The sequence below is a fragment of the Plectropomus leopardus genome, chromosome 16 (assembly GCF_008729295.1).
Source record: "Plectropomus leopardus isolate mb chromosome 16, YSFRI_Pleo_2.0, whole genome shotgun sequence".
NCBI classification, from domain to species: Eukaryota; Metazoa; Chordata; class Actinopteri; order Perciformes; family Serranidae; genus Plectropomus; species Plectropomus leopardus.
The window spans coordinates 13,004,595-13,017,308 of NC_056478.1; the positions used below are offsets into that span (position 1 = coordinate 13,004,595).

At 41.4% G+C, this 12,714-nt stretch overlaps 1 protein-coding gene across 5 annotated transcripts in view; it reads right to left on the minus strand.

Annotated features, from left to right (window-relative positions):
- Positions 1–12,714, minus strand: part of sash1a (SAM and SH3 domain containing 1a) — a 224,302-nt gene that overhangs the window by 54,475 nt on the left and 157,113 nt on the right. For all 5 annotated transcript variants that reach the window (XM_042504114.1, XM_042504112.1, XM_042504117.1 and 2 more), the window contains exon 2: positions 4,827–4,955. In XM_042504114.1, coding sequence (XP_042360048.1) covers positions 4,827–4,955 — 129 coding nt within the window. The remainder of the gene's footprint in view (positions 1–4,826; positions 4,956–12,714) is intronic.

Here is a 12,714-nt window from a genome sequence, read left to right on the forward strand (position 1 = left end):
TCCATCTTGATTTATATTTGATGTGAATCATTCTGTTCCATCACTGCGGTTTGAGAGACATGCTAATATCTAGTTTGATGTTTTTTCTCTGTCGGCTATGCACGATTATCCACCCGACAGACCAGTCTCTGCTCGCCTGTGAGATCTCTCTGGTAGCTTCTATGTCCATGTTTTGGCACGTTTCATCTTCAGTTGTAAATACAGCGCTGAAGGAAATACAGCCAAAGAAAGCGGCAGACAGTAAGTAAATACAGATCTGATAAAAACCTTTGATCCTCAGAGATGTATCTATTTATCAAATCTGAAAACTGTTTAATTCACTTTCTGAACTTTGCGATAGTGAAGTACATCACCCACATACCCTGATTTATATACAGCCTTCTGATTTCTGCAATGCGGAAAACACGGATTGAATTGCTGAATTTGATAAGAAAGTAGAATCAACTGTAGAGCATGGAATATCATTGAATTTGACCAGGTGGACTAGACTATTATAGACTATTATAAGCATTTTTTTGACAGGAGTCTAATCGATTGCGCAGTCACCCAAAAAAACTGAGAGTTGACACTGAAAGCTAAATTTAGAGCAGTGCAATATCCAAAAGACTAATGTAAAGCTCAGATGTTCGTTATTATTCAGGATCCCCACTAGTTGTTACCACAGTAACGTCTACTCTGTCTGGGTCCACCAGTGTGATTTATTTTACAGAAGGTTGACGTGTTTTTTTTAATAACTGTAATGAAACACTTTCTTTGATAGTAAAAAAGGGACATCGCAAATAGAGCTGCAACTAACGATTAATTTCATTGTTGATTATTTTCCTTATTTTCAAAGTTGTTAGGTCTGTAAAATATCAGAAAATGGTGACTTTTAGTGTTTCCCAAAGTCCAAAATGACATCTTCAAATTCTGAAATTGTTTTGCCCACAACCCCCAAAAAATTATGACTACTGTTACAGGAGAAAAGAAACCAGATAATATTCACATTTAAGAAGATGGAATCAAATAATTCTGACTTCAAATACTTACAAAAATTCTCAAACTCCCAATTATCAAATTATGTCATCAATTTAATAGTTGACAACTCAACAATTAATCAATTGATTGCTGCAGCTCTAATAGCAATGTTGTATCCCATCAAATTCATTAATATCCACTCATTTAAAATATTTTCTGTTTTAATTTTGTTCATCCAATACATGATGGGACACTCTTATTGTTGACAAAATGTGCAGAATTCAGAAAAATATTAAAACGGAAAACACAAACTAGGGAGGAAAGCAAACAGAATCTGTAAAAAATTTAAATCGGTTTCATGGGGCCCTATGATTGACACATGAACAGCAGGTAAGGCACGAGGAAATTGTGCATCAGAGTGAAAAGAAAAAGGCAACAATATTCATGCACTCCTGCAGAATAAAGCACTGAAACTCAAAAAAAATGAAGTCTGGAAATGTAATCATATGAAAGTAAACAAGTAAACTAATCTGCATGAAAGCTAGAACAGCATGTTTTTATAATTTGCTTAGTAGATGGAAGAGACAAAAAAATATAGATTTGTTTATACAAATGATATCTACAGCAATTAAACAAGCAATTACTCAAAACATGGGCCTCCTTTAAGGACTGATCTGAAACGTAGAGCTGGCTGCGGTGTATGCTGATAAGGTAAATTGCATAAATGATCAGCTATTTGTGGTTTTGGTCAACTATTGTAGATATAACAGATTCTAAACATTATAAAAATAGCAGTTAGTTATTTGAAAGTCATTCAAATCGTTACATTGGCCTGACCTTTCACTAGCATGTCTCTTGAAACAACATGTTTTGTTTAACTCTTTGCTTCCTTTCAATACTTCCCATCACTTCCAACAGTAAGCCGTATACATCACCAAGTCAACATGCCAGTGAGAGCCATCCAAACTCTCATTGTCTACAGGAGCGCTGGGAAACTGTGCATGGTAGCACTAATCTATAGGTCACATTCCCAAAGGGGGATGTTTATTCAACCCCTTGTGTCCCTGCTACTCATAAAACTAACATGAAGATGTCGAGACAGGGCAGGAAGTGGGTATATCGATAGTCATCTCAGAGAGAGCCTCTATCATCAGCTCCTAATAGCATTTTACCACAACAGACAGGCATCACTTTGTTAATTGAGAGGCCCCTAAAGAGCTGGCAGACATGTCATGCAAGTGAAAACAAACAAATGATGCATTTTGAAGAAAAAAAAAGTGTTGCAAGAACGTTTCTTTACAATTGGGTCAAAAAACCCAAAACAGAAACCAAAAGGTTCTTTTGGAGAACAGAAACAGTCAATAAGAGAGCTTCCTCTTTCTCTCCGGTGGCACAGCGCTGTCCACTGATTAGCTGTAGACACTGGGACTTTCTTGTGGTAATTTTATGAAAGCAAACTGAAGAATGTGTTAACTTATGTAGTTTTGAGTCATCACATGTCATCAGCCTTAGGCTCCTCTCTTTTGGCACCGTGCTTGCCCTCATCCAGCACCCTTTTTATCTTGATTCCTGCCTCCTCTTGTAGTCCGAGACTGGAGACCAGGAGAGGTCGAAGCTAAGGTGACCTTTGCCTCATGATTCTGAGAAGCTGAGTAATCTTCTTCTCCCAACAGTTATTTTAGAAAAGATGTGCAATGCTTAGAGGTACCCACCAAAAATAGAAAAGAACTGATCTATAAATGTGAAGTAGCGATAAGAACAAAGACAATGACTGGAGAGGGAGTGGGTCTTGTGGAGGCGTGATTGCGTCACCCACCATTCTGTACCCTTTGCAAGTGACAGGTCTTTCCCTAAAGGGCAAGTCCCTCAGGAGTGCAACTTGCTAAATGTCTCCCCATTAACGTAGCTCTTGGACACTGTGACCTTCTCTAACCATCTGCTATTGGTCCTGAGGGAGGCGGCTGCATGACGTTGGCTTGCAGCCACCGATTTCTGGACACACTTTACAAGACACAAGAATCGTTTCGCCACTCTCTCTCCTACTGGCTGTCCATTATTCTCCCTTCTTCTTGGTGTCTCATACTTTGCCAGTCTTTCTCCATGTCTCCTTGTATCTTACTTTCCAAACATATTTCATTTTTAGTTCTAGTTTTACAGATACAGCACCACGGTCTTTCTGTAAGGTATCAAGCCCAGTGGAAAACTACTGCCTAAGAGGAGGAATTTTGTCTCAACCTACCCTTACCCTCGCTGTAGAAAAGGCTGCTCTAGACCTGAATATTCCCCAAACCTAATTTTAGAAAAGGACTGCACTGAAATGAAAGGCAAAGTTCAATCCATATAGCGTGGGTTGATAGTGCGCTTTTGAGAGCTCTCAATAAGGTGTTGTCTGACCTATATTCCTTCCTTCATGTTTTTTTCTCTCCCCTTCTCCTATGTTTTGGTGCCAAACCTTGCAGAGTGGCGGGACAGCTGCAGGCTCTCACATTCTCCACTCCTTGTCTTCATTCCCCTCATCCTCCTCCCTTCGTCTTCCTCTGTTCACATCCTTATCCTCCTCCTGTCCTGGGCTTCAGGCTCAGGGCCCAGTCAGCTCTTTTCCTCACTTCTTACACCCGGGCTGCAAAATCTGCCCTGATTGCTTCCTCTTCCCCTGTTTTATCTCCTCAGGATAAAACCAAACTATAAAATGCCCAGAGGTAATTCACATCACTGCGAAACTCACAGGACAGCCACACAGAGAGAGCACTTAACCTTCGATCGCAGGCAATGTATCTACGTATCCACAGCTATGATTTTTTTTAATGCTTTCCAATCCCTCTCATGAAAGCTGTGAGAACAGGATGTCTGCCCACAGTCATTAAAAGGAAGCGCACAATAAATCAGCAATCCATCTTAGCCGTACCTGTCAACCCAACCAAAACCACATGGCTGCCTTCGAGGAGAAGAGGCCTCCTATTGAACTGGAAAACCAGTAATGACAGACAAAAATATATGAGCACAGAAAATTTGGACAGGGGCTAAAATAAGAAAGGCTGAGGTAAGATGATATCTGGGTGAGCAAAATCTGTGGAGGGAAACTGAGTCATTATTTTGTCAGGCAATACTATTATATTCGTGACACCCAACTGCTTCTTTTATTTAAATTTGACATTTTTCTTTCAAGCAGATCTGTGCTCTTGAGTAGAAGCCTAATTCAGAAGGAGCAGCTACTTTTCCTTAATATTTGTGTAAGAAACTGAGCACAAAAAGCTTTTTTCTGAGGGTTTAAACCAATGAAATTCACCATGAATAAGTCATAGAGCAATTATGAAGTTAGCATAACACTCAACTCTTGTATTTGAGGACGTACTGGGTTAGTGTGGCGCACAGAGCAAGGCCCTCTGCAGCAGCACCAGCAGCATTCCTTCATACATTTGCATGCAGCTTGGCAACCAAAGGGGTGCCCCACTACCCTACATCCTTGTGAAAAGGACCCCTCAAACCACCCCATGGACCTCCAGAACACCACAGCATTCACATCCACAGAAGGCATACTGCCTCTGCGGAAAGTCTTAAACCTTAGCACACATTCGTGTTTGTTCCGCCGCCGTTGTTCCTTGCCAGGCTGCTGGCTAAGACTGTGGAAATTACACTGTGTAAAGCTATGAGACTATTCAAAAAAGGGGATTTTTGGTCATTATTAAAGGATTTACAAAAACAATATCATTTGTCCATAGCAATTTGTCAGCATGCAAACTGAGGAGAGAGCAAGAAATGATGTTGTTTACCGCTTTTTTTTCTCAAACTGTGTTTCTATGCAAGTTTTGTGTGTGTGTGTGTGTGTGTGTGTGTGTGTGTGTGTGTGTGTCTGTGAATGTTGCATTTACCATGTCAAGCTCTTGGGACACTCGTCTTTTTCGTAGCTCCTCCATGCGGTCGCTGACGTCACTGAAGCAGGTGTTGTAGTACTCAGAGTACTCCTGGGCAAGGTCATCTATGTTGCCAAGAGAACCATCCTGAAGAGAGGAAGAAGGGGGGGGGGTTAGCCAGGAGCTACAACATCCCGATAAAGGAAAGCTGATAATCTAATTTTCTAGGAAAACTAAAATTCAGTTATAAATTATTGCCCAAAAAATGTTTTCTAAGGTCACAGTGACCTTTGCCTTTGATCACATTTATGCCAAATTTTAGGAAATTGTCTCAAGGCCTTCTTGAGATATTGCATTCACGGTACTGAGACAGACACAATGTCATAGTGACCTCTGACCGCCAAAATAAAATCAGTTCATTGTTGAGTCCAAGTGGACGTTTGTGCCTAATGTGAAGAAATTCCCTCATGGCCTTTTTGAGATACTGTGTCCAAGTCAATGGGACAGACGAACCTGACAACTTAAAACCTCTGGCCACAGCTATCGCTGGGATAAAGGCATAAAAATAACGTCTCTGCAAATTATTCACATCTTTCTTCACAACATCCCACCAGAGCTCCAGGAAAGGAAAAAGCCCGATCGAGTTAGTACACTGTGTGACAAGCACACACCCCTCCATGCTCTCCATTTACAGCACAGCACAGCTTTATAAAACCACTGTCACATACACTTACAATTAGTGGCGTATGAAAAGTACCTACAGGCACTCATTTGGGTAAACCTGGCATGGCTTGAGGGTGGCATGGGGATACAAACATAATCATTCATCAGCACACATGCACAGCTGCACGTGTTGTTCCAATCTCACATGCTCCATACAAACAGAAAACCCTAAAAATACTCCTCAATAAAAGGTCTGTATGTTTTCGCTGTTCAATCTTATCAAGTCCCATTCAGCATCTTTGGCCAGCCATGGTTTTATCCTGGGGTTTTGCCTCTATCAAGGCTCATTATCACGGATGCCCTTTACCTCCTCACTCAGACATTCACTGAACTCCAAACCAAAACACACTCTTCCTGCTAGCCGTGGTTTAGGTCAGCACAGTTCCTGTCTTTGTGTGGAAGTCATGTGTTTAGGGTTGAGGGAGGAAGCTGTGCTCCAAACAGTAAAGATGTTACCTAACAGAATGCTCTTTGGATGTAATGTTGAAGTCTGGCCTCCAAGTTACTTTTGGAAACAGGAATAGTCAGCAAATACAAACTGTCAACATCATGAAGTTAGCTGGGGTCAGTTGCTATTATATGAGTCGGCATTTAAGGTTTAGGGCTGTAATCAACTCAGAATTATGTAAATCGAACTGGATTTGACTTCTCAATACAAATGTGGGACTATTTAATCCCTTTTTCCAAATAGAGGTTCAGAGATGGAATAGTCAAATATTCCTGTTGAAAAGCAAAATTGGTGGGACATTCAGGGTGTCAGGTCAAGCTGTTTAGACGAAGGAAGCCCTCCGAGCTAATGCAGGTGACTACGCTAATGACGGACATATGCAACATTTTTTGCTTAAAACATCTGCTCGACTGGAAGAATCTCAGTTGACTGAGGGGTTTGCGACTGATGATTGAATATTCAAATTTCAGGGTGCGGCCCCAAACACACTGATGTATAAACAAATGGTTTTGCATGTAGCCAGTGGAGTTATCAGCTCACAGGTCTTTCTCCATCAGACTATATTGCAAAATATATGCATTCCTTGCATCAAACCCTTAAGAAGAGCCGCCTCTTCTGCACAATGTGGGAGAGAAGACTTCTCATCTCTCGCTTTGGTAAAAATGTAGGCCGTTCTGGCAGTGATGGCAAACCGCTGAATATTCATCAGTGTTGATCTAATCTGTGCCAGGCAGACAGCTAGCATTGAGTCACTGTGCAGGGTCCGAACAGTCTCTCTCAGTCTCTGTCTTTCTCAACCGGACTCCCTATCTGTGTGCCAGGCCACAAATGAATGGATCACTGTGAGTGTGAGTGAGTGAGTGTCCCACACACACAAACACACAGACACGCACATGGGCATAAGGCCCCTGTGAACACACATTAGCATGCACACACATACACGCAGGAGATTTCAACAACATCGGACCAAAACAAACTGAGGCAGACCAATCATAAACAACACAGCTCAGTGGACAGAGTTATGAAAGGGCACTGGACACAACACCACTAACAAACACACATGTTCCGTCTCAAAAGTCCAGTTTGTCTGTCTGTGATCCGTCCTCCCACTCTCATTACTTGAGAAATTCTGTTTCTGGCTGGACATATGGTCTGAGATGACTGAGATTCCCGGTGGGAGCACTCCCTGAGCAGACACATGCTTTCGCCTTCATTCCTCACATTGACTGAAAGCACGCTCTCATTACAGAACCCCGAGATGTTTTAATCACCATAAACATGCCAGGATTGTGCTGAAGATAAGAATGAACCCTGTCCTGAGGTTACACCAACTGTTGATTGACAAAGGACCTCTCCAGTTGATGTTAAAAGACTGGTTTGGTCATAGAAGCAGAATTAATGAAAGTATCAGTGTGTAAGATTCAGGAGGATTTAGTGGCATCTGGCAGTAAGGACTGCAGATTGCAACCAGCTGAAACTTAGAATTCTTTCTTTCTTTATTCAGGAGGCAGGGTTTCCCATTTGTGGTAGCCCTCCACAATCACAACATGTGCGGCCATGTATTGATTTTATATTTTTGTAGGTGGACCATTTATTAGGAGCTCTGTTGGAATATATATACAGTTAGGTTACTCTTTGCTTCAATTTCTAGGAGTGCAGAGCATACTCTGGGTGCAGGAGGAGCAGCAGAACACCAGGCACAGTGAAAGTGAAACTTATCCATTCCTCTGCAGCAGCTGCTGTTCTCATACATCAATCTGTTAAGCTCTGAGCAGATTTGACCAGATTTGCAGATCAATTATCCACCTCATGACTGAAACTACTAAAACTGCTGCTGAGGAAAAAAAATAACTCATGATGACTTTCACCTGCTAATATGCGCTCACTTTTTTTCCACTGATAACTCAACATCAAGACATTGAAGATGTTTTTAACCCGGAGCCTGTAAAGATTATTTTCTCTTTAAAACAAATTAGGTTTGTGGATTTAAACCCTTAAAGACATTGAATAAAGCAAATTCAGGGTAAAATCAGTATTTTCCTGACACTTTTGTCACAGAGGGGCTTCTAACTAGGGTGACTGATGTGAAAATGCACACTGTCCCATCTTCAGCCAGTGTTTTGTTTGTCTATCCTTGGCTACTGTAGAAACATGGCGGAGCAACATGGCAATCTCTGTTGACAAGAATCCGCTCCCTATGTAGATAGAAACCCATTCTAAGGTAACAAAAACACAAGATTTTCAGGTGATTATACACTAAAGAAAACATACGTATTACATTTTATTCAATTTCTGTGAATATATTCCCCTAAATCCTACACGCTGCACCTTTAACTTTGCCATTTCTCTGGCTCAACTCCCACGGGAACATTGCATGTAAACCTCGGCTGTGCACAGGTAGAGCTGCACGTGCTTTACTGCCCGCAGATTGATGTGCGTCCACGTGCGTGCAAAAGTTCATGTGTGTGCGCGGATAACTGGGATTCCTCCAATTCTCCAGTGGCATGAGCTCATGGGGGTTCAACACAGCTGACCCTCACACCCCACCTCCACCACCACCTTGTAAAATGAAACTGCACATGCTCAGTAATGTATATCCACTAAGAGACAGCACGTGAAAACAAGTGTAGAAAGTGCCTTTAGGGGGACTGGAGCAACTAAAGGAATGAGTTGAGAAAGAAAAAACAACTATTTTCTCAGGGTGTTAAATTGAATGTGTGTGTCAGCAGTTGAGAAAGAGTTTAATCCACATTTTAGAGAGAATCTGTCAACGTGAGAGTGTAGATGGAAGATTATGGAACGATCCGACACACATTCAATTTTGAAATGCGGGCACGGGGGTGACGCTGGACAAGGGATGATTTGTAGGATACTGACTGAGGCAGCTGTGGGGTAACAGGAGGATAAAACATCTGGAGTCTGGGAAGAAAAAAATCTACATCTATAAAAGAGATCCTAAGGATGAGTATTAAATCCCTCAGAGCTTATCTGACCTAAAAAGCATACGGGTCTCTCTTTGTTAGCATATTAAGCTAACTAAGAACCCTTAGAACAGTCCTTACTCTAAAAATAACCTGTAAAACCATTTTAGGAATGAATAAACCACAATAATAACCACATCTAGCTTCATGGAGGTATGTTTGAAATGGAGGCTAATACCAGTTCGGCTGATGTAACCACTTCTCCACCCTGGATATGAGGGAGGCCAACTCCCAGTTTTGACTCAAACAATAGCTACAATAGTCATGTACAAAAAAACAACACCCAAGCAAAAATGTGAGGGTGAGTGTGTGCGTGTGCGTGTGTGAGTGGATTTACAGTAAAATGTGTGCATGTCATTTACTGTTAAAGCCCAAGACACTGTCTGCTCAAACGAGATGGCTACTCCCAATGTGCAGCTGAAATCTGTCTGACAAAACTGTCAACAAAACTGTGTTGCATGTCACTTCTGTTCCAAGACTTTGCGCAACTCAAAACAGAGAAATGTTACGGGATTCTGCTGCAGGAGACACTTGTGAGAAGAAAAAGTCTGTGAGTTAGCGGCTGCCATGCTGTTCGACCATCAAACACTACTGGTATTGCACCACAGTGGATAAATATTTCAGCAATGTGTGATATGATTGCTACTGAGCCATAACCGAGTGATTTACACAATATTCATTCGCAATTGCGTAGGAGGAATGGAGATGATTAAAAACCATGCCAGAATTCCAAGATATAAATATAGTTTATCCCCTGTCTCTCATGGAAAACAAATCAAATATTATCAGATTTAGTACTGGAATATAAATATATATGCTCATAAAAGGCAGCACGGTTGCTCACATGAGCATGCAAACAGCATGATGACCCAGTAGCCTCTGCTAGCTTAACTAATTAGTCACGGCATTCCTGGCATTCACTAGCACAGAAGTTTGTCTCAGTAAATCAGTATAAAGCAGCATCGCCTTAATAAAAGAGGCACTGCTGTGTGGTGTGTTAAAGGTCCAGTGTGTAGGGTTAGGGGGATATATAAAATGTCAGAAACAGAATATAACATAATCAGTTTGTTTTCTGTGATGTATAATCACTGAAATTAAGAATTCTTGTGTTTTCATTACACATTATTCAAAAATATATTTAACAGGGACCGTGGGCAGTCTTAAACATATGTTACCATTTGATGCGCTGTACCAGATTATTTCTTAGAGCTAATTCGCATCTGTGGTCTCACACAGGGAGTGGGTCCTCGTCCACAGAGATTGTCATGACAAGAGCGTCAGAAAAACACTGATTTTTTTTTTTTTACGTGAAACTACTTTTGGAGAGGAGGAGACCTCTGTGGATAATTCGCCTCCCTGTGAAAACTTCTTGAATGTTGAACACTAAAAGTATTCTGACCAGGAGAAGTTTCGGCTGGTTGCAATCTATTAATCTCACTGCTGGATGCCACAAAATCCCCTTAGTTCCTGCACACTGCTCCTTTAAAACCTCTGCTTCTTATGTTTCCACGCTATATGTAGAATAACAGTTCCCAAATATACTACCACAATGTGAACTACTGGGCCTGTGTTACATCATTTTCACAAATCAATATCATTTTCACCAGTTTATGATGAAATTTAATGACACACCACCGCAGTGTTCATTTTTAAAGTTTCAGAAAATAAATACTTTTACAACAAACTGTTCTTTCTAGAATTCAAGATAAACACACTGCAAAGGATGAGCAGTCCACAGCTGAAGTGACAATTTCTTCATCAAGGAGCATCTGAATGAATGGCACACCACTAAAGCAATCTCTTGCAAAGTTATTAAAAATTCCACAGCCAGTATGCAAGGCACTGATAACAAAGGTCTCCTTGCGTACTTAGGAATCACTGCCAAGGCACACTGCTAATCTCACAATCAAGTTACACTCAATTTATGCTTTCCACATCATGTTAGCTGTCCCAAGGACCCTCAAATAAAGTGCTGGTTTATTATATCCATCGAGAAATACATGCTGAAAAGCTAAAAACCGTTAGCCCTGGGTCAAACATCTTTGTTCTGGTCCATCCTTTGGGCTCACATTCCTGGCAGGGCTGAATGGTGGTGTACATGGTAATAAGTATTGTTACAGAGCTGGCCTGGTGACGACCTGTTCTCTGGGGGACAAGAACAATGACAACAGTTTACAATGGGGCCACGCATCTGATGTAATGTTTCAGCGTCAGTGGTGTGATCACTTTCACTTGCTACGCAACCTCAGGACAGGTGCGGCAGGTTTAAATTGCCACTGACTGTCTTGTGTTGCATTGTACTTATGTTTTGTCAAGAAGTGAACTGATTGAATTGTCAACATTCAGCCTGAGTCATGGATACACCAGCTTAAACCCAACCCGCACGAGAGCTCGTCTCTTCAACAGTCCTTGTCCAAGTCATCATAAAAGCAACACTGAGTAATCCATCCTTTACTCCACCCAGCCTCATATCCATCCAGCTCCTCTAACACCACAAATAAACTATCCATTTTTTTCCCTGGACTGATAAAGTAGTGTGGGAGATAAATAAATGTATTCAGTTATGAGAAATTTGTAAAAAATATAAGTCTGGATGCAAATCGGCAACCAGTTCAAAATTGTCCAATCCATTGGAATAGTTTGCCTCCAAACTTATGGTTTCCTTTTATTCATGCTGCCATGTATTTTTCTGACACAGTTACAAAACAGTGTCATCTAACGTGTGTATTTTTCCATGCTGGACACTCATAACAAAGAGGAGTCATGGCCCAAAAAAAGAAAAGGTCCAAAACTTTGCGTCATTTCGCAATAAAAGGCGACAACAGTGGTGCTTCTAATGACTGTAAAAATGATAATTGTAGTTAAGGGTGGAAACATCAGCAATGTGTTGAAACATCTTTCTATGCAACATGGGCTTAAATTCCAGGAATGCCACTGCTTACCAACAGAGCAGCACATCAATTATTGAGGTTAAATATCCAGTGATCAAAAATCCAATGGAAAAATCCCATAAGCTGTTTGATGAGGGAACCAGGGTGACTTCAACTTCCGGGTTGGCCTCGAGAAAAGCATCATCTTTGGGGCACTCTACTGAGCATAAATGAGCCCTTTTCATAACACATGCATGCCTTTTTTCTGTTCTGTTTCTACACTGCCTTGAAACAGCAAAAAAAGTTGCGCTGATGCTTAAAAACCTATGGGGGCCTACTTGTTTGCACACAAAAAAATTAACGGGAATCAGTAAGAGAATTGATAAGGAAGGAGACCAATAAGCAGAATTGATACGCATTGGTATCACTAAAATTGGATCAATTTCTATCCCTAAAGAGAAGTGAAGACCATTGGATGTAAATAAAAGTGTGCTGCTCATGTGCAATATTGCATCACCCAACACTGAATGTGGGAGAGGAGAATTCCACAAAACACAGAACCAGGAGAAGTCTGACTAAGATGTTAGCCGCTGGAGCCAAAGGGGGATGACTGTCGAGGAAGGTGAGGCCAGGGGGCACAGCCCAACCCCTTTAGAGGGCTTCCTGAGGATATCCGTGGCTTGAGCAGAACAGTGCTCTGCCATCCCAACAGAGGAAACCTGCCAGATCTCTGTGTGACCTCAATAATGAGACCAGTCAGGGAGGGGTGAGTGAGCCGAGTTGGACTGGGCAACAATAGACAAAATTAAGGCTATGATAGACTGTGTTAGAACATTATTGGCAAAGATAAAAAAGTGGCCTAGCAAACCACAGTTTGGCAGACG